General features: G+C 39.9%; 2 protein-coding genes and 1 long non-coding RNA gene across 4 annotated transcripts; 1 reads left to right on the top strand and 2 right to left on the bottom strand.

Annotated features, from left to right (window-relative positions):
• Window positions 1-2,969: 2,969 nt before the first annotated feature.
• Window positions 2,970-4,505, top strand: LOC123267973 (putative ankyrin repeat protein RF_0381). Its single transcript, XM_044732857.1, has one exon. The coding sequence runs from the start codon at window positions 2,970-2,972 to the stop codon at window positions 4,503-4,505; it is 1,536 nt and encodes a 511-aa protein (XP_044588792.1).
• An 827-nt stretch (window positions 4,506-5,332) lies between these two features.
• LOC123268129 lies at window positions 5,333-6,823 on the bottom strand. 2 transcript variants are annotated; one of them, XR_006510160.1, is made up of 4 exons: window positions 5,876-6,823; window positions 5,685-5,816; window positions 5,522-5,620; window positions 5,333-5,457 (listed from the first exon to the last, which is right to left on the bottom strand). It is a non-coding gene; the product is annotated as an uncharacterized LOC123268129 (long non-coding RNA). The 2 variants fall into 2 exon arrangements; XR_006510159.1 differs by having other exon boundaries at window positions 5,333-5,620; window positions 5,876-6,795.
• A 564-nt stretch (window positions 6,824-7,387) lies between these two features.
• LOC123268120 lies at window positions 7,388-7,938 on the bottom strand. Its single transcript, XM_044733001.1, has 2 exons — window positions 7,839-7,938; window positions 7,388-7,741 (listed from the first exon to the last, which is right to left on the bottom strand). The coding sequence occupies exons 1-2, from the start codon at window positions 7,902-7,904 to the stop codon at window positions 7,445-7,447; spliced, it is 363 nt and encodes a 120-aa protein (XP_044588936.1). The 5' UTR covers window positions 7,905-7,938; the 3' UTR covers window positions 7,388-7,444.
• Between the last annotated feature and the right edge of the window lie 14,204 nt (window positions 7,939-22,142).

Here is a 22,142-nt window from a genome sequence, read left to right as displayed (position 1 = left end):
AAAACCATCAAAGTGTGAATTTCTACGTCCGAAGTTTATATACAGGGCACATTATCAGCGCAGATGGAGTCAAGACCGAAATCCAACGAAGGTGGAAGCTGCGGAGAGGGTTCAAAAAGGCCAACAAAACGAAAAGAAAAATCCGGAGAATTCCTGGGATTGTAGCCGGCTATTGCTACAGAAGATTCATCAAGGTTAATTTTGCAGGAAATGCGAAACCATTAACTGACCTGCGCAAAAAAGACACGCCCGTTGTATGGGAAGAGGCCCAAGGATAATGCATTCAAAACATTGAAAAAAAGAGTTATGCGAAGGAGTTACATTGCAATATCCCGATTTCGAAAAACCTTTCATGAAGTCTTCACGACAGATGCGCTCAGAATATGCAGTGGGAGCAATATTAAGTCAGAGTAACCTTGGAAAAGATAGAGCAATAAGTTACGCCTCAAGAGCAATGTCATCAGCCGAGCGAAATTATAATGTCACGAAGAAGGAACTACTGGCAATAATGTACGCTATAGAAACATTTAGGCCGTACATCTATGGCAGGAATTTCACCTTAGTCACTGACCACCAACCATTAGCGTGGCTGAAATAAAGGGAAAGGCCTGGTGAACATCTACGACGATGGGTCGATCGATTGGAAGAATATAACTATACAATTGTACACCGTTCAGGTAAGAGCAACTCAAATGCAGACGCGCTCTCCAGGAACCCAGTACGAGATGAAAATGGTCAGCTCCTACCGTTAGCAGAAGTAGACATGGCAAAAAGAGGAAGGAAAGAAAATACAGCAACATCATCAACGGAGCAGGGCTGTCCAAGGAAAAGAGCACGTAGGAAAAAACGAATGCCAAAAGGAATGGAGCAGTCCAGTGACGATTCAACATTCGACTCCGAATTCGAAAAAGAATCCCACGTAGATATGGAGTTGACATCAGCAGTGGCGGGACCCTCGGGAATGCAAATGGAAAAAAGGAAAAGGGGACGTCCAAAAGGAAGCAAAAATAAACCCAAGTCAACACCAAGGCTGGAATCAGGAAATAATCGTAATCAGCGAGAATATCAAACAAGAAGTAAAGATGCTGCAAGTAAAAGCAGAAGGAAAGAGTCACTAGAAGATTCGGAAAGTGACAAAGATACGGATTCGGCACCGGAAACACAAGGAGGCAGGCTCCAGCCATCAGAACGAAAAGATGCAGTGATTAACGAAAGCGACGATGAAGTAATAGGATCTGGAACGCAGGACAAGGAAGTAGAGAATCAGGATGACCTATGGGGGTAGTTATTAACGGAAAATCCCGGAACAAGGAGTACAGACGACAGCGACACCGTAAATCCAATGCATCGCGAGTTAAGCGTGCCAGAAGGATACTCCACCGATCCAGAAGAAGAATCAAATGTAAAATACACCAGGCAGCATGTAACAGATGTCAACGACAACTTTGTATTCTTCCTACCTGCCAGTGGAGAGATAAATTCGGACTTAGTCGATATACTCTTGGAAATGAAGTGGATAAATATGGGAAATATACAAGAAGATAATCTAGAAAAAGGGGATGTATTAATGATAAATAAAAGGAAAAGATGGGGGTTCGGAATGATATATGCATCCAATGCTATCGGTAGAACAGATGAAGAAGTGCTGGACATGGTCGTGGCATCGTTGAAACAGTTGGCAGAACAAAAACAATGCAAAACCCTACGAATGCCTACAGGGATCGAGTTACTCAGCAAAACAATACAAGCATACTACGTATCAAGATTGAAGGAAACATTTTCAAATACGGAAATAAAAATAATTCTATGCAGCGGAAAATTAGAAGTGCCGAAAGCCACCAATAGAAGATCACTAATAAGGGACCACCATACATCGGCTGTAGGAGGACACAAGGGCATGACGAAGACGTATCGACGTATAAGAAGCCAATTCTACTGGAGGACTATGCAGCAGGATGTGAGGGACTACATCAAGACCTGTTTTATTTGCCAACAACGGAAACTGGTACGTGTAAAACCAAAGAAACCTATGGTCATCACGGATACTCCGGAGACAGCCTTCGAGAAAATATCTATGGACATCTATGGGCCACGAGAATTAACCAGACGAGGTTATAGATACATATTAACAGTGCAGGATCTATTAACAAAGTTCGCCATTGCCATTCCGCTGAAACACCAAGAGGCTGGAGATGTTGCAAAGGCGTTAGCGGAAAAAGTCATCTGTCTGTTTGGAGCACCACGAGCAATCTTAACGGATAAAGGAACGAACTTCATGAGTGAAACGATGCAAAGCCTGTGTAAATTATTTAAAATCAGACATCTTAATACAACCGCATACCACCCGCAAAGCAACGGTTCCATTGAGAGGAGTCATCATTCGTTAACAGAGTACCTGAGAACCTTCATCGACCAAAATAGAGAGTGGGACGACTGGTTGGACTTTGCAATGTTCTCATATAACACGTCAGTTCATGAAGCAACCAATTACACCCCACAAACTAGTATTTGGACGAACTGCAAGCATACCATCAGAATTTTCATTAGGAGCAGATACGGCTGGTAAAACTTACCATGACTATTTGACGAACCTAGTGGAAATACTAGAAACAACCAAAGACTGGCGAGGACTAATTTAGAAAATGCAAAAAGGAAATCAAAAGAATATTACGACCGCAACGCAACAGAAAGGGTCTTCGAAGTAGGTATGAAAGTGTGGTTATTAAAAGAACCGCGGACAGACAAGATGAAATACCATTACGAGGGCCCATATGAAATAACTAGGGTTTGTGAAAACAATAACGTCGAAATAAACATAAGAGGCAAACTTCGAGTGGTACACCAGGACAAAATCAAACTGACACAGACAGCTCCAGACTCCGAATCTGAAGACTTACTATTAAATATAAGCTCTGCATGAGGATGATATAACCTCCCATCCCCATTGTTAAACAAAAACGCGAAATTATATGTTAACAGATACTAAGAAGAAAATACGAGAAGCCATGGATATTAAAGAATTAAACAGGAAGATGATCACGGCGGTCATGGACGAGGACGTCATAGGAATAATCAATATCGTGCAGGACTACGGCCTAGGATATGTGCCAGAATGGAACCAGGGATACACACTCCTGGGGAAAGCTTTAACAAGAGGAAGACGGGTATCAGTGAGAGAATTAATCAGATTAGGAGCCAAAATAGATGAAGCAGATCAAAAAAATTCAACAGTGCCCTTGTGTAGAGCCCTAGGCCGAGAAATGATGGAGGAAGCCTGGCTTCTTATACATCGAGGAGCACGACTGGATGCCGACAATGATGACAGTGGTAACCGACCAATACACGAATTAATAATAGACAGAGATTTTGGATCAAGACGCGTAAGAGTCACGAGCAGAAGAATGTTATACCACATGATCCGACAAGGGGTGGATTTATCAGCAAAAAATAGAGAAGGTCAAGCAGCAATCCATCTAGCCGCAAAGCAAGGTATATGGGACTTATTCAACGTCCTGCTGGAGGAAGGCTCAACAATCAACCTAGAAGACGACAATGGAAGAACAGCATTATTCTACGCAGTAGAAGGAAGACAAAAGGGAAAAGTGGATAAACTACTTCGGATGGGCGCTGGAGTTAATCACACTGATAACCAAGGAATGACGCCATTGATGATGGTCCTTAACAAACGAGTAGACTACGTCCACGCAATGAGAAATGACTGGAGCAGTGAATACACAACTCTCGTCAATATTGTAAAAATTTTGCTAACCTTTGGAGCAAAAGTGAACCAACGCACTACAGAAGAAGGCATTACGGCATTACACATGGCCGCACATAGAGGATACGAGGAAATAACTAGAATGTTGCTAATCAACGGAGCAGATATCAACGCAAAGACAAAAAGAGGGAGGTACGTTCCGCAATTCAGCAAGTATCACAGAGAAGTAGCTGACATGCCAAGGGATTACGACCCTGGTATTCCAAAAAACACATGGAACCACGCAACTCGCGGCCAAGTACAAGTATGTGACCTAATCAAATGTTGGCTTTTGAAGTTACGAGCAGGAGGTAAAGAGATAGCGGAGGAATTGAAATCAGAAATAGCATGCGTCGAGGAAAAATACGAAGAATACGAAACCATAGTACTGAATGAAATGGAGATTATGAAGAGCGTATCTACAACAAGACAGTCGATAACCCTGTTCGACGTCTGGAGGGCTTCAGAGGAGCAGATGAGTATCTATTGTAGATGCGCGGAGTTCGGGAGCATTCTAGAGGAAAAACTGAGACACACCGACTACTTCAAAGAAGAGCTGAGAGAGAAAGTGAAACGGGCATTACGAAGGAAGAAGATGACCGACACCGTAAAAGAAGAATTAGAGAAAGTCAAGTTTCTACGTCATCTGCAAGGACATGAACTAGACAGAGTCATGAGCTATTTGGAAATAGAGGACTTGGTAAAAATTATGGACCCGAAAAACATCTCAACTACGGAAGAAGAATAAATGGAGACGAAAATACCAACAAAACCAACAATACCAGGGCATGAAACGATACGCGAAGTAACCATATAGGTGACGTAATCAGATAATTATTATTGAATCTTTATATTATAGATTTTAGCACGGGATCATAGAATTTAGTAAAGAATATAGTGTTAAATATATATATAATTTTTTGCCTACTGGAAGATAATTACATAACCAAACTATAATAATACAGCATGTTAACTAGAAATACTACCCTTCGCATATACTATCTTCTATTTTTCACTCTTTCATCTCAAAATCCGGCCGGTAATTCTATCATTTATAAAACAATAACAACGCTTAAAGCTTATACTAAACAAAACTATGTTAACTAACGCAATCGGGAGTGTAATTCCTTCCAGAATAGGGTGGAAAAGATCGATTTAGAAAAGTACTCACATATGTATATACACATTGACATATATGCGTGGGAAATTTCGGTACGGTAAGGGAAAACAACGACTGAGTACAAAAAAAAGGGGGAATAAAAAGAGAGGTTAAAAATAATTCAGATTTTGTATTAAAATAATTTGGAAGCACTAATAGTAGGCGTAAGTTATAAAATAGTTCATAAGGACCAGCAATTGGGACCTGACTTTAAAATAGTAATATGTTGTAAATTACTAATTTAAGAGCGAGAATCCCCACTGACCCTTAAACAACCGTTGTTTCGAAAAAAAGAGAGAGAAATATTAGGTAGAAGAAATAAGACTAATAAAAATAATAATAATAATAATAATAAATAAAGGATACGATAAGGTTGTGTGGTAGATACCACACGTGAGCAAAAATAATGCTCTTACGTCAGGGCATCACTACCGCGCCCTAACGGTTGGAACGGCCCATCACCAGCAGCAGCAGCGGGTACGAAGAAAATCAGGAAAACGGCAACATCGAGACACCATCCAGCCAAGTGAGGAAATAAAACCTGGAAAAACATGTAATCAATGAAACACATGAATATAAAAATAGGACGAAAGAAATGAACTCACCGTCTAAGGATGCAAATCACTTAGATCAATAATGACACCACCAACAGCAGAGACATCACCAAGCAGGACGGGAAACAATCACTCAGCAAAATAATTCACCTGGAAAAATGTAAAACAATATAGTAAACGAAGTATAAAAAGGGAATATGGAAAAAAAACTCACCATAGATCACAGTAAATTAAAAACAGGAGCAACAATATCAGATGCAAGCGACGGGTACGGCAACAACATCCAAGAAATAGTGACAGCCGCAGTAACGAGAACCAGCAATCGAGCCACATCAGAGCAATCAACCTGGAAATTCTATTAATGTAGAAATTAAATGCGAAAACAAGTTAAAGGAAATAACTCACCAGTGACGGCAACGGAGCATCAACGACAGGAACAACGAAAACGGCAGAAAACCACGAACCAGTCGTCGAGAATATAGGTAGATTTACGTGGGAATCTATCTATTGTAGCCGGTCTTATGTTGAAATTTTGAGAAAATTTTGTCATAATATGTTTCATTAGTTCGAATATGAGCAAAATCGGCCGGTTAGGTTGCGAATTGGGGGTGTTTGAAAATTTTTTCCATTTCAAAAAAAAATTTTTTCGAATTTCGTATATTTTATGAAAATAATTTTCCAGACGTAAAAGATGGATAAAAGATATCAAATTTATCTTAAACTTCATTTAATTACCTTCAATAATTAATGGCGTGATTTTGAAAATTTTCAAAAAAAATTTTTTTTTCATAAAAATAATGTACGTTAAATATCACACCTTTACACAAATCACACGTCAGAATTGTCAACTCCACTTAAACACGTCTAGCACAATTATACGACTGTTTCCACAATCTTTTTTTCACAAGATAAAAAAAAAATAATAAACACGTCAGTTTCACAAGATTTTGACATAAAGTCAAGAAAAAAACTGAGAAACAAAGGAATTTAGGAATAAGAAAAACTGAGAACATAAAGGCAATTACCATTTAGCATCCATGGGGCAACTGAGGAGTTGAGACGCTGTGGAAGAAATCGGAGCTTATCAAAATGAGATAAGCCGTGCAGCTGCAACTAAGTAGTGAACGAATAAAATTTAGTATAGGGAATACGTAATATAAAAATATAAATGCAAAAATGACGGTAACTCCTAAAATATAAATCTTTCAGAAATTTATAAGAATCCGAAATTGCAGCTTAGGAAATTTCCTATGAATAATGTTTTTATACTGTAGGACTATCTTCAATATCTTAGGGGATATAGAAACTTAGGAAGTATTATTAACATATCGAAAATGTAAAATCATGAGATTATAAATCGGCTATAAGTCCTAAAATATTGATTTTTTTTCAAAACAACGATAAGAATTCAAAATTGTAGCTTAGAAAATTTCCTGATTGCAAATCTTGTTGAAAATTAACATTAGTATGAATTTAATTGTAACCTTATAAAAGAAAGTATCGCTATAAAAACATATATAGATATACACATAAGTACTGAGTATACTTTCTAAGCGTTAAGAAACGTACGATGGGTATATATATATATATATATATATATATATATATATATATATATATATATATATATATATATATATATATATATATATATATATATATATATATATATATAAATATATATACTTTTTATAATATTCATATATACACTTACTTCACTTAATTCAGTTAAGATAAAACACACTAATTAATAATAAGAAACTACCTTTTTCGAAACTAAAATAAAATTTGTATATAATTTAAGAAATTAGGGAAGTCAGGTGAGGAGAATTTTATGAGGGAAAATTCTATGGAAAATTTTTCCCACTAATCAAAAGAATAACGATACACACTGGAACTTTAAATTCACTACATATATATTCACTTGTTTTACACAAATTCTAATTTTAACTAATTCAAAAAAAAAAAAACAAATTACTCCTCACTTGAGGTCACCAAGTCTGAGAGACCACAACACAGCTCATCAATCAAAAAAGTGTCCCGAGAGTAAGGGTAGGGGTCATTGAAATGCCGTGCAGGTGCTCCACGGGAGAGATAATCGTGGACCCGTCGGGAACGAGCCGTATTGTACTCGGTAATCATGCCCTCAAGAACGATGGGCATGGGAAGTCCTGAGATGCGCCGAAACTCCACCAAAAGAGCAACCCCTTTCTCAGGCCTCGGGCTGTCCTCAATTAGCATTCTCAGAATGCTACACATTCTTAAAATTTCCTGAAAATAATAAACAAATTTTAGGGAGGATTCAGAATTAGCTATGATAATTCGTTTAAATTAAAACAAAAAAATATATAATCTTATAATAACTTACCCCGTCAGTCCTATTGGAGACTTGTAGGCATCGAAGGAAATGAGAGGTCGAGATATAATTGGACATGTTGAATGAAAAATTTTTTTTTCTCTCCTTTTCTTTGAAGATTTCTTTAATTATCAAACTGTCACTGCTAGAGATGTGATCAGTCGGAGCGGAATAAGTATTCTAATTAAGTAGACGCAAGTGGGACCATCGGGTAGATCAAAATGTTTTTTTCATAACTAGTAATTTTAAGAATAGTTAATTAAGTAATTGTCGTTTCATGCCCAATGATATTGTTCACCAAATGAAATACAGATGAAAGGAAATCCTGTCGATCCAAAAAAAATATACAGATAAAAAGTTATAAATTAATGCCATAAAATTTTTGCAGAATGAATAAAGCAATAAAAAGATTATTACTAGTGATGCTGCTGATCATCCAGACAACACAGGCATTAATAGGATATGACTGTGGAGGAATTTCAATGAACGTGACAACGATGTCAGCGGTCGCGGTAGGAGAGTGCAACATCCCTCTCAGGAACCCGAGAGAAGAAGCTGTAACTTTACAATTACTGCAACTAGCGGAATTCAAAAATACGGAAGTGCGGGAGTGTAGAGTAGAAGTGAATCGAGTGATAACGTATTGCGGATATTGGTATCACACTTTCGCGGTAACGAACGAAAGACAAGAGTACATTTATGAGCTTGATTATAGACAATGTAAAAAATTACAAGAAGATGGAAGCTTAAGGATGGGCGATTCAGGATTTATAGAAGGAGTAAAAAGGAATAGTACTGATTTTCGGACTATAATGCTAGCAGGAAAAACAACAGTGGATGGAAAATGTACGGGAGTTTCATACAGCGATCCATTTAGCACATGGGACGGAGTTATCGTGGAAGCGACCGTAAAAATTACAATCAAGAACTATTATGCGACTATTGAACGAGCCAGTAACAAAATAATTTTAGGAAGCGGATCAAGATGCGACTGGGCAGAAGGAGAGTGTATCGACCAATCAGGGAATTATGTGTTTTGGGAAGTCATCAGGGATGATTCTTGTACAGCCAACCATCTCACACTATATGAGGGTCCGGGATTGATTCTATCGGGTGAACCAGGAGAACCAGAAATTTATACTCTAAACACAGAGGAGACGACCTTCGCCCTGTCAAAGAAAATGGAAAAAGAAGTTTGTGGTTACAAATTAATTCAAACAGAACACCCGAAATTGTTAATCAGGATATTAAAACCAGGAGAACACGGGCGAGAACGCGACCAATCGCAACACACGATTTAGATATCTTCACATACATAAATTCAAAATTTATATACGTAGAAAAACATATCAAACGTCAAATGAAAGCTCTATACAGAGACATATTGCTACACAAATGTGAAGTAGAGAGACAAGTAATTTCAATGCACTCATGTTTTCGGGACTTAAACCAGAAGAGTTTGCCTACGCTATAATGAAGGGCCCAGGATATTACGCTAGTCTCGCCGGAGAAATAATATATTTAATAAAATGCGTAGCTGTGGAAGTGACATTAAGGAAGACACAGGACTGTTACCAAGAACTACCGGTAAAATATAGAAATGAGAGTTGGTTTCTAACTCCAAAGTCTAGGATGCTGATCAAAGAGGGAACGATGGTGGATTGTAATCAGCTGTTGGCAGTAGGATATGAAATAGACGGAGCATGGATTACAATGAAACCCGACTTCGAAGATACTGTCAGACCACAAACCTTGAGCCCATTAACGACACCAACTTGGAGTTATGAAGATCTGAAACATCTGGCAACGAGTGGAATATACACGGAAAAAGATCTTGAAAAATTAAGAAACAGAATAATGCTACCAGTAGAAACACCGGTAACAATAAACACCATAGTAAGAGGAGCCACCGGAAGGACAATTTCAGGAAATTCGGGAATATCCATGGCAAAGTTCATTGACGAGGCAGACATCGAAAATTTCGCGAAAAAACAGTGGGAGAAATTTTGGGGAGGATTCTTGGTATTTGGCACAGCTAGTGCTGGAGTAATCGGAGTAATCATGGTATTAAAATTCTTAAAGATAATAATCGATACGGCAGTTCATGGATATACGCTACACAGAGCCTACGGTTGGAGTCTATATCTGCTAGGAGCAATATTATCTTCCATAACTCACTTATTGTTGCATCTAGCAAAGGAGCCTCTGAGAAACAACGAGGAAGAAAAAACGAGGCGACAAAAAGGAAATCTGGAGGAAACCAGGGAAGAAGAGTCGCGATTCTAAAAGAAAGATATTTACTTTAGCATTAAGCCACAATACATACACATATACACACAAATATGCATAATCGTAACACACAAAAAAAAAAAAAAAAAAAAACGGGGAAAGGGTGTGAGTTGTTTATGTTTATTATTATTCCAGTGCCTTGATGGAGCCAACTCGGGGATCCTTGTCTAGGGTCATCGCTTTGGACAACAGGAGGGGATTGTACTCAGAGGATATAGGAGAGTATCGGCCATTCGCCCGCAACAAAACAATTATAACCTTTATGAACATCGAGGACGAGGAAAGGAAAATCGGAATTTTGGAAGAGAAGATAAACGAGGTAGCGAAAGAAGAATCGAGCAGCCAATACAGGGAATGGAGAGAACAGATCAGACGAATGAAGACCCGAATGCGCGATAGCATCCACCGCTGCAGTATACGGGAAGCATTTACCACCGCTGAAACCCTACAATACCATCAAGAAATCTTTAAAATCAAGGAAAATGGAGAAAAGATAAGAAGAACAGAAAAGGGCGAATGGATTATCAACCCCAATCAAGGAGGTCTAAAAATAGGAAACGGAACCACCTGGGAGGAAATAGATGCTGAAATTATACTAATGGACAAAATCACCGCTACAGCATTTTTTGTCGCTCTAGCGGCATACGAAGGTCAAGCAATTCGTGACGTATATTCGCCAACTGTTATAAAACAAGGATTAGAAGAGATTTTAGAAGAAAATAGTAACTCAGATCTACTGACGGGAACAAGCAACGACGGCATAAGGTTATTGCTGGGAATCATAGACATCGAAGTGATAATTTTTCATCAGCAAATAATTTACAAATACGTAATTCCATTAATACAGAGAACAAGTTACAGACTAATTAGGCATTATCCTTTCCCGACACAGATCATCTCAGCACCAGGATTTGGCTCGATTGTCAAGCCTACTACCCCCTTTACGGCGATCAACGATCAGGGATATATTCCGCTGACACAGGAAGAAATAAGATCATGCCAGGTGATAAAAGGACGATTTTTGGCTATGCAGACGGCAACCGCAAAGACAACCGATGGGACGGAAGAATGTGAAGTGGCACTGTGGAAGAAGTCACGAGATATTGATCTACAAAGTTGTGATTTAAGAGTCGTGAAGATTAAGGAAACAATTTGGACAAAATTAATGGGAATAAATGCATGGTTGTTTACAACCCAGGAAGCTGACATAGTAAAGGGCAAGTGTCAAGCGAATAAATCATTAGAATTGGAAGTGCGCGGAACGGGAGTAGTTTGGATGGCTCCTGGTTGCGAAGGAATGGCAGGAAAAAGGATATTCACAACCACACAGGAAATAACGATCGCTACGAAAATATCCGAGGAAGTTTTAACCTGGCCAAGGATAGATGAGGAATTAGAAAAATTTTCCAAGGAAATGCAAGTGGATCTAACCCACGTTCTAAAAGAAATCAGCGAAGAAAATGAAGTACAACTTCCGGAAGGTATAAAATTTCATCGAATCTGGAGTGCTATCAAGCAAAAAGGGTTGAATCAGACTGTGCATTCGGCGTCCTACGGAACAAGATCTCCATTAGTATATATCTGCGCTGCTATAGCACTTTTAAGTGCGACTGTACTTTGTGACCTAGTATGGCGTGTAATGAAGAGACGTAATCTAACGAAAAACGACACCAGTGAGGATGTTGGAAGAGATAACCCATATTGTGAGGTGGAAGATGCTATCCCGGAATCCAGTCAACCGATGGAGGTCATCATGGAAATCAGCGACGAAGCCTCCCGATCAGGAAACAGGATCAGCAACCCGGAGGTCATTGAGATGACCGATCGACCCAAGAGGATCAACTCGAGGAGTAAGCAGACAACAACGGTCGTCGACAGCTGGGACTACAGGGCAATGCGCTTTTAATTGAAGATCTGGAATCCTATTAATCCTTTCAACATACTCCCGAAATCCCACCTACCTTTTTTTTGTTACAGGGACCATCTAGGATCACCCTAAGAGGATCATATTAACATTATCTAAGGACACAAGAACCAATCAGGAAGGAGACATTACCAGAGATCTTCGCAAAACCGTTATATTGTCGGGACATAAGTATTGTAATCAACATGCATGTTAGCATATATTCATTATTGCCTATATATTCACTATTATATATATATTAATTATTATTCTAGAATGTAGAGAAGTCTCTTAGGGTTTCAATTATTTAGTCTGAGCAAGAGGGTGGTACAGCAATTTAGATGAGAAAAAAACGCGTTAAATAAATCGGGACTTCAAGGTAATAGATTCCTAATACCATTCAGGAGAATGGCTTTCTTTTTTTAGCCGGGAGAGCATGTGACGGGTGGGCCTACCCTCCCGTCAATATTATGATATTCTATATATATTTTCTATAAATCGATGGGCCAACTTGCCCACCTGAATTAGACACCGAATTTCCGTTGTATTTCTAGCCTGACTCTGGTTACCGAGAATCGCTGCTTGCACGTGTTGCTGAGGAGACGCTTTCTCATGGGAACCGAGCGAACAGGTACTCTAGCACAGGGAACCGCTTTCGGCGCCTTGATACCATTTTCTGCTGACTAGGGAACTTGACAATAACCACCTAGTTCCTCAGGGCGGAATAATCTGAGTTCAACCGCGGAATAATACAAGTTCCGCGCAGTGATACAGGTGTTTGGCGGCATCCGCGACCGAGGTTACATAAACCTGGGACCTTCAGGAGGAGCGGCTTCTTGTAATCAGTCAGTCGTTTAGTCTGTCCGAATCTATGTCGAGTCCGAGTTATCTTGCATCGTGATTAATTGTCTCCTAAGACTCTCATTCTCGGTGCTGTCCCATCTCTCTCTCTCAGTTATAGAATCAAAAGTATTGCATCAAATGGATTATTGTACTGGATTAGATTTGCTTTCATAAATAGAATTAGTTTGTAAAAGAGACTCTCAGGGCCATTTCGGGCAACTCCCATGCTTTGGGGACGCCCAATAAACAATTAGTACCGTAATTCATGAGTATTCTTCATTCACTGCGCGACCCACCCTCTTATCAACATCTAAATATTTTTCAATGAGACGCTGAGCAAGTCCGGAGGTCTGTTTACGTGACAGGTAAATAACCAGGTGTAGGCTCACACGTAACAATAATCTTTGATGATAATTATGATTAAAAAAAAAAAAAAAAACAGTTTCTTAAAAAAATTTTTTTATTGCTTAAAACGCATTTATTGATTAATAATTAATTGCAAAGGTTATTAAGAATTAACTGAGAAAGAGGGTTTAGTTTTCTACAAATATCTTAAAAACTAATAAAGATTTTAAAAAATTCAAAAGGAGGAGGAAATTTCCTAGAAAAAAGTCTGGACTCTCGGAACTGTAGGACCAATATTAATAATTGTCCCAGAGGGATGCAAATACGGCTGAAGATGGGTGCTCTGGCTTGCGTAAGCCATGCCTACTTTGAACACTTGATTAATAAAAATTATTTTAACATGTTGAATATAAAATTTAAGAAATAAAAAAAATCAGGGACTTACTGGATAAATGAATGAACAATAATCCGCCTAAAAAAATTTTTATCACAATTTTTCAATTAGTTATGCAATTATTAATTAATAATTTTTCTTCTGCTTGAACATGTACATTGCAAGTGTGATAATTGTTAAACTATAACTATTTGAGATTTTTTTCCTCTCTTGGAGCAATTCTTGGAAGGCTTCCGAATAAATCCCCGTTCGAAAAATTGAAAAATTTTCTATATATTTAATTTTCTATATATTCGATACAATCGTTCGTAAGGAGTAAACTCCAGTCGTGCATCGGAGCTGACACACACGATTTTTTTTTCGCTCTACAGGCTCGGAAAATTTTTTTCAGACAGAGCGACCTTATAAAACAGATAGCCTGTTTATTCAGCTTTAATTGCATTTTTTATTTAGCTTGATACGACCATTTTTTGCGGAGATATCCGAGATTAGACGAGAAAGGACGTTTATGTCTTTAACCATCAATATGTCTGCAACCAATAATCGCACAGCAAAAAAAGGACAGTTTTGGAAACTTAAAAAAATTTCTAATGAAATCCTATAAAAAAATTTCAGAAAAAAAAATCTTATCGATGTACGATACCGCTTTAAAGAATGTTGAAAAAAATATCTTAACAAATACTGACGGGGAAGCTAGACATTGCAGGAATTTTTCCACCTCAATAAACCCCTAAGAACCCTGTAAATTTTCAGATCGATCCATTTAGTAGTTTTTCCGCCCCGAGTATTCAAAATTTTGAAAAAATTAAAGAAATAAGATTTTATCCATTATCGGGCTGCAATTTTCAGAAAAATGAAGAATTGATTTTTTATTGTTTCGTACTCAATTTGCCTCAGCTTATCAGTAAATTTGGATAAAAATTTTAAAAGGAAATCTAAGTTTGAAGGAACTCTTTAGAACGCCGTTTAGTAGATTCCGATCGGTTTAGTCGTTCGAAAGTTACAACCAAGTCACATAGTCACATAGTCACATAGTAACATAGTCTTAAGCCAGCGAAGAGCAGTCAACTTACTGAGATCGAAGAATCAATGGACACCGGAGGCGATGGTGACGGTGAATCTGATGCTAAAGGAGAAGGTCATACTTCCAACAAGTCTAACAAGAAGAAGGACCGAAACTCCCCAGATGGAATAGATGGGCGATTGACGAAGAGAAAGGACTTGAAACTAAGTCCTCCGAAAAACGTGATGAAGCAGAACACCGAAAAAAAAGACGTGACTGATTGAAAAGATGTCCACACAAGGAAAAAGAAACGGAGACTAGCGAAAGAACAGCTCCCAAAGGAGCCTTCAAAGAAGCCCAGGCCGGAGCCTAAGCGCGAAAAACCGCTCAAATGGATCAGACCCGACGCACTGATAAGCAGGTTCGCATAACGGTGGACAAGATCAACAAGGCCAGAAGCGGGGACTTGCTGATTACGATTTCGTGGAAGAGCGTGGACAAAGGCCAAGGCCTGCAACAGACTATCGCAAACATTCTTAAGGAGGAGGCCAAAGTAATCTGCAAAGGGCCACAAGAAGACATGGAGATCCGAGACCTAGATGACACCACAACAAAGGAGGATATTCAGGCTGTCCTGCATACGGTAACCAAGGAGCTCTGCGAAATACCACCAGAGACAATCAAGATCCGCAAAGTCTACAGAGGTACCCAAACCGCTGTCGTGACACTACGGGCTGCAGCAGCTCAGAAGATATTAGAAGGAAGCGGTAAAATCCAAATTGGCTGGGTCAACTGCCGAATTAGAGCCACGAAGAAACCTACTCGATGTTACAAATGCTGGCATTTCGGGCACCACGGATCCCAGTGCAGAAGCAAGACAGATCGCTCCAAGCTATGCATCAGATGCGGCCAAGAAGGACACAAGATTGCGGACTGTAAAAACCCAGCGAAGTGTGTATTATCCGCGGAAAATAAGTGCGCAGTGAACGCTGCCCATCACGCCGGCACATACAGGTGCCCGGTATACAAAGAGGCACTCCAGAGAATGACAAGCAAGCAAACATGAGGATCTTACAGCTTAACCTCCATCACTGTGAGGCCGCGCATGACCTGCTCGTGCAGACCGTGCGTGAATTAGAGCTTGATTTGGTAATAATAGCAGAGCCATACAGACACCTGAATAACCAACCTTGGGAAACTGACAGCACCACCAAGGCTGTCATCTGGTCCTGTGGCAAACTTCCCTTCCGGAGCATAGTGAGCAATGATAGCATCGGCTTTGTAGCAACGTCTATTAACGACATCCGTTTTTATAGTTGCTATGCACCACCTAGCCTTTCCATTGCCGACTTTACTGACTTCTTGGATCGACTGAGTGAAGACGCAAATCAATACTACCCAGTAGCTATAGCAGGGGACTTCAATTCCTGGGCGGTAGACTGGGGCAGCAAGCAGACTAATGCGCGAGGCAAGGCACTACGTTGTAACAGGGTAAATTACCCTTAATCGATAAGTCGCTAGAGATCGATAACTTTTCGACTAGCATTTGAGCGCATCGATCTTTGGGCCTAGAGAGAGAGCAGGAGGAGGTATTTTTGGGGTCGTTATATAGACGAGCCATGCGTCGTGTCCGAGAGAAGTAGTAAAGTGTTGGAACGAGTAACATCAAGAAGTCCAAAGAAGGAAGCGAGTATCAACCATAGAGTTTCTTCAACCAATTTACACCAGGTATTGGACTTTGGTAATGATAAGCCTTGGGGCCATGTACCGGGCTCATCAAATACACTACTTCTCATTTTATTTATTCAAGTTTGGATAATTCAATTGTTTAATAATTTAGCTCAATAATAATTAATTATTTAATTGAATTGATTCGTTAATTGCTGGGAGCGTTCCTCCTGGGGGTTTATACCCGAGGAATGTTCTAGACCTCTTGGGTTTGCAAGTCGTGAATAATTAATTTTATTAATACAGTTGGTTAATAATTATTAACATCTTGAGATTGGTTTAAATAAATATATTTTATATTAATTAAATTCTGAACACCGAGAAGGTTTCAATCGACACGACATAGTATTCGAAACCCGAGGTCAAAACGTGCTACGCGGTAACGAACGCCGGCATCCATTTTGAGCGCGCAAATTCCTTGTAAATTTTATTACGCAATAAATCGTAAAATTAACAACTGGATTATTATTACTATTTACAACAATTGAATTATCTTTTATTAAGACTATTAATTATCTTGAATTAAATATTGATATCGTATTAATTTTGGAAACTATTTTATTATTTGGAAAATTAAGTATTGAGAATCGGCTACTGAGTTTCGACGCAATTGAGATCGAATTAACCGTGGATAATTTTTCGTGAATTTATTCTATATTGAGACAATTTGCTTTATTAATTATTTATAAATTGAAAAATTCCACGTGGTCATTTATATATTGAACTATGGAAGACTAAAATTATTATTGGAATTATTTATAAAAACTATTTATCAGTGTGGATTACGTCCGAGAAAATTTAGTTATAATTTTACAAAGAATTATTCTTAAGAATTTATTCAAAATTTAAGAAATAAAATTACGAGTTGAAATTGGAGTAAAATTTTACGTCAATATTGTTCCTAAAATTTTATTTAATGTACTGAGTATTAAACTCGTAGATAATTTGGAATAAATTCAAGCGTCGGTTTTTAGTGTAGATTTTTTTGAGAATTAAATTATTAGTTGTAAAAATTGTTTATGATTTTAATCTCGAGCTAATGACTGAATAATTTTAGTAAGAATTGAACGTTGACTTTTTTGGAGTAATTTTGTAATCCAGAAAATAAAAGTAAAGTAGAGTCAGTGTGTGTGTGAGACGCGTGGGTTATGTGTGTGTGAATGCTACCAGCGTTCCTTCGCAAGCGAGCAGTCCGTTTGCGAGGTGTTTCGATGGCATAGAGCGTGAGGGTCCGGTGGATAGCGCGACGTAAGGATAGTGTGGAGTGTGTGCGTGAGCTGCAGAGGCTTCTTGGCTTACGTTGCAGTCACTAGGCTGTTGCTTCTGTAGCCAGACGTTGTTGATAAGCCCTCGTACACTGTTGTCTTTGTACGAGGTGTCTTGTTGATAAGTCGGAGTCACCGGTTTTAGCCCGAAATCCTCCGTTAGATATAAGTTGTAGTAGCAACTTTCCGGAGGAAAGCGTGAAGTAAGTTTAGTTGTAAGTAAATTAGTTGTAAGTGAGCGGTGTACGTGCAAGGGCACGAGTTGTTGTCATATTTTGTTGTTAAATAAATACCGGTCATTTTTGTTAAATAAAAATGTATTTCTTTCAAACCACCTTCCTCCATTCTCTCTCCCTGTAGATTATAAGCTCAGCTCTGGTTTCCGGTTCCAGGAACCGAGATACAAAATCCTGGTGGCGCCCTTGTTAATTTAGAATCATTTTTGCTAGGTATTGTTTTATTTCTATTAAATTAATTAAGGGGCCAATGAGCGGAAAAACACCCGTTACAACGTGAAGCAATGGCCTCACTGGACGTGGTCCTTCTCAACATCGGTGAGACACCAACATATACCAAGGGAGAGGCTAGTTCGATAATAGACCTCACATTCGTCAGCAGCAGCTTATTGAAAGGAAACTATTCTTGGGTAGTCTTAAACACCTACACCGCCAGCGACCACAGTGCAATACTTTGGGAAATATCGGCTGGCCGGAATCCTCAAAGAGCAACTAGACAAACTAATGCAGCTGGATGGAAAGTGAAAGACTTTGACTCGGAAGCTTTGGTAGTAGCCTTAGCCAGAGACTCGACCATCATCACAGGAAATGCTGTAGAGAAGACGAAGGACTTAATGACGAGAATTGCCCAGGCGTGCGACACCTGCATGCCCCGTAAGCGTGGCATCAATAAAAGACCATCGGTGCACTGGTGGAATGATCAGATTAACGCCCTTCACACAGCTTGTCACTAAAAGAGAAGATTATCACAGCGTGGCCACCGACGACCTAACTCTGTGGAGCTGGTCGCAGAATACAAAAAGGCCCGTCGAAAACTGAACAAGGCCATCAAAGATAGCAAAAGACGCTGTTGAAAGAAACTCGTCGATGAGGTAGAAAAGGACCCATGGGGCAGACCGTATAGGATGGTCATGACCCACCTGAAGCGCCAGCCAATGCCATCACCTACGTGTCCACAGCTACTGGAAAGAATAGTTTCTACGTTGTTTCCTCGACAAAGTAAGTTCGGCTATTCTTCATTGCCAGTAAATCGAGAAGACATTCCACCTGTCACAGAAGAGGAACTGATGGAGGCGTGCAACCGAGTAGGGAATAATAAGGCGCCGGGATTGGATGGATCCCGAATATTGCATTAAAAACAGCTATTAAAGCAGCGCCAAATCTATTCTTAGATACCTACGATTCGTGCCTCAAAGAAGGGATTTTTCCTAAAAGATGGAAACAGCAAAGACTTGTACTTCTCCCTAAAGGGAAGAAGCCACCGGACGAGCCATCATCCTACCGACCACTCTGCATGCTGGATACAGCGGGTAAGATATTAGAGCGTATAATGCACCAACGAATAGAAGCAGGCGTCGATCCACTCCTAGCAGAAGGCCATTATGGTTTCCGTAAAGGACGATCAACGCTGGATGCGATCAACCTGGTGGTCGATACAGCTAAGGAGGCAATCGCTGGAAAGAGATGGGAACGTGGCAGAAAGAAGTATTGTTTAGTGGCTACCTTGGACATCAAAAATGCCTTCAATTCCGCTAACTGGGACTGCATCATGCGAGCTCTCGAAGATAAAGAAGTGCCAGGATACATGCGCAGAATGGTAGCAAACTACTTTACAGACAGAGTCCTCAAATATAACACGAAAAACGGTCCAAGGGAGTATGAAATAACCGGAGGAGTGCTACAGGGCTCGGTTTTGGGTCCTTTTCTGTGGAACATCATGTATGATGGTCTCCTGAGAGTTGCATTACCATCAGAGGTGAAACTTGTTGCATATGCCGATGATGTAGCGGTAGTGATTGTCGCGAAACACTTGGAAGAGATCAATCTGGTTTTCGATATCACATTTAGCCGGATTAACCTATAGATGGAGATAATGAAGTTGGAGTTAGCCAAGCACAAAACTGAAGCTGTGCTTATCACCAGCAGAAAGATCGTAGAAAACATGAAGCTGGATGTCGGCGAGCAGGAGATCGCATCGCAACCATTTATCCGATATCTGGGAGTGACGCTGGATGCCCAACTGAACTTTAAGCAACAGGTCGAACACGTAAGTACTAAAGCATCAGCGGTGGTAACTAGTCTATCAAGACTGATGCCGAATGTTGGAGGCCCGAAGCAGAGCAGGAGACTATTGCCGTCGTCAGTAGTCACATCAGTGCTCACATACGGAATATCCGTTTGGGCAGACGCGCTGGAGACCCAAGAATCATGGAGGAAAGCCGGACCTTTTTTTAAAAATATAAATAATGCTGTGAAGCGGGAAAAAATAGGAGTTACAGTAATTATTACGTGAAGCGTTCCACATTCACGTAACAGGATATTGGTAGGAAAGAATTGAGAAAGGAATGTGGATAGGATCATCTTAATGTGAGTTTATAGAATATGCAAGAAAAAATTATTAGATAGCTCGGACTGGGATTCGAACCCAGAACCTTCCGAAGACATGTCGGCTACTCTACCATTTCAGCTATCCGGTCTATACTAAATTTCCTTTCGCTTATTCTATATACATTAAGCCACACCGTCCATCTTAGATGGACCGGTCTACCGATTAAGTGCACTGAGAGTTGCAAGCGCCTTCCGCACAATATCCGAGGAGGCAGTGTGCGTCATTTCTGGAACTCTGCCTCTTAGAGTCCTAGTTGAGGAAAGACGGAACCTATACCACCGAAAGAGGTCATCTACACTCAGCGCTGAAGAACTGAGAACTGAAGAGCGACAACATAGTATAGCAAAATGGCAACAACTATGATATACTGCGGAGAAGGGAAGACTCATCGACTTATACCAAGGATTGACGTTTGGATTAACCGGAATCACGGCGAGGCCAACTACTATCTGACCCAGATGTTGTCAGGACACGGCTGTTTCCGGGAGTACCTTCATCGCTTTAAGCACGATAATTCCCCAAAGTGTCCGTCTTGCCCAAGAGTTGCTGAAAATGCGCAGCACGTTTTCTCTGAGTGCCCTCGTTTTAACCCACAGCGTGATGAGTTAGAGGAGATCCTGAACAAGAAAATCACACCAGAGTCAATAGTAGAAGAAATGCTGTCATCCGAAGCTGCCTGGAACGCCACAAGAACGTTTACCACCGAATTGCTTACAGAGCTGCGTTCCATTGAAAGAAAAAGAGCAAATGAGAGAAACTAGAAGGAAGAAAAAATAACACCTTAGCCACCAGAAGGAATAGCAGTAGCTAGATCGTCCCCTCACGAAGTAATGCCTGACGGCGGTTTCCATGAGGGATTAGAGGAAAGAAGAAAAGGGGTTTAGGGTTTAGTGGGTAGGGGCGTTAGCGTCGAGTTTTAGTATGACGCTGCGTCGAGTCGCCACAGATCCAGGCTGAACAGCTATGCCTGGAATCCGTAAAAGGAATCCCCCCCCCTAAGTTAAAAAAAAAAAAAAACACACACACACATACATTCATACATACATACATACAGACAGCGACACCCTCGCGGGGATAGTCAGAAAAGCTTTCTGTGACCTTCAAACGTCGAGATCTGATGAAAACTCGATTTTTGCGAAACGGGGTAAGACCAATAACTTCACGATTTTTGAAAATCTTCGACAAAATGGCTTGTAGTTAAAAATAGGAATCTAAAGCTCGTTTTCAAACACTTCTTTTAACTACGTGCCATTTTGTTAAATAATTTTTAACATCCCGCTAAGAAAATCGAAGATTTTCAAAAATCGAGAAGTAACTGTTTTCACCCCGTTTTGCAAAAATCGAGTTTTCATCAGATCTCGACGTTCGAAGGTCATAGGAAGCTTTCCTGACTACTCCCGCGAAGTTGTCAGTGTGTCTGTATGTATGTGTATATGTGTGTGTGTGTGTGTGTGTGTGTGTGTGTGTGTGTGTGTGTGTGTGTGTGTGTGTGTTTTTTTTTTTTTTTTTTATATATCTTAGGGGGGGGAATCCTTCTTACGGATTCCAGGCATAGCTGTTCGGCCTGGATATGTGGCGACTCGACGCAGCGTCATACTAAAACTCGACGCTAACGCCCCTACCCACTAAACCCTAAACCCCTTTTCTTCTTTCCTCTAATCCCTCATGGAAACCGCCGTCAGGAATTACTTCGTGAAGGGAGGATCTAGCTACTGCTATTCCTTCTGGTGGCTAAGGTGTTATTTTTCCTTCCTTCTAGTTTCTGTCATTTGCCCTTTTTCTTTCAATGGAACGCAGCTCTGTAAGCACTTCGGTGGTAAACGTGCTTGTGGCGTTCCAGGCAGCTTCGGATGACAGCATTTCTTCTACTATTGACTCTGGTGTGATTTTCTTGTTCAGGATCTCCTCTAACTCATCACGC

Source organism: Cotesia glomerata, linkage group LG6 (genome assembly GCF_020080835.1).
Source record: "Cotesia glomerata isolate CgM1 linkage group LG6, MPM_Cglom_v2.3, whole genome shotgun sequence".
Taxonomy (NCBI): Eukaryota; Metazoa; Arthropoda; class Insecta; order Hymenoptera; family Braconidae; genus Cotesia; species Cotesia glomerata.
This window is presented reverse-complemented; position numbering and strand designations above follow the sequence as displayed.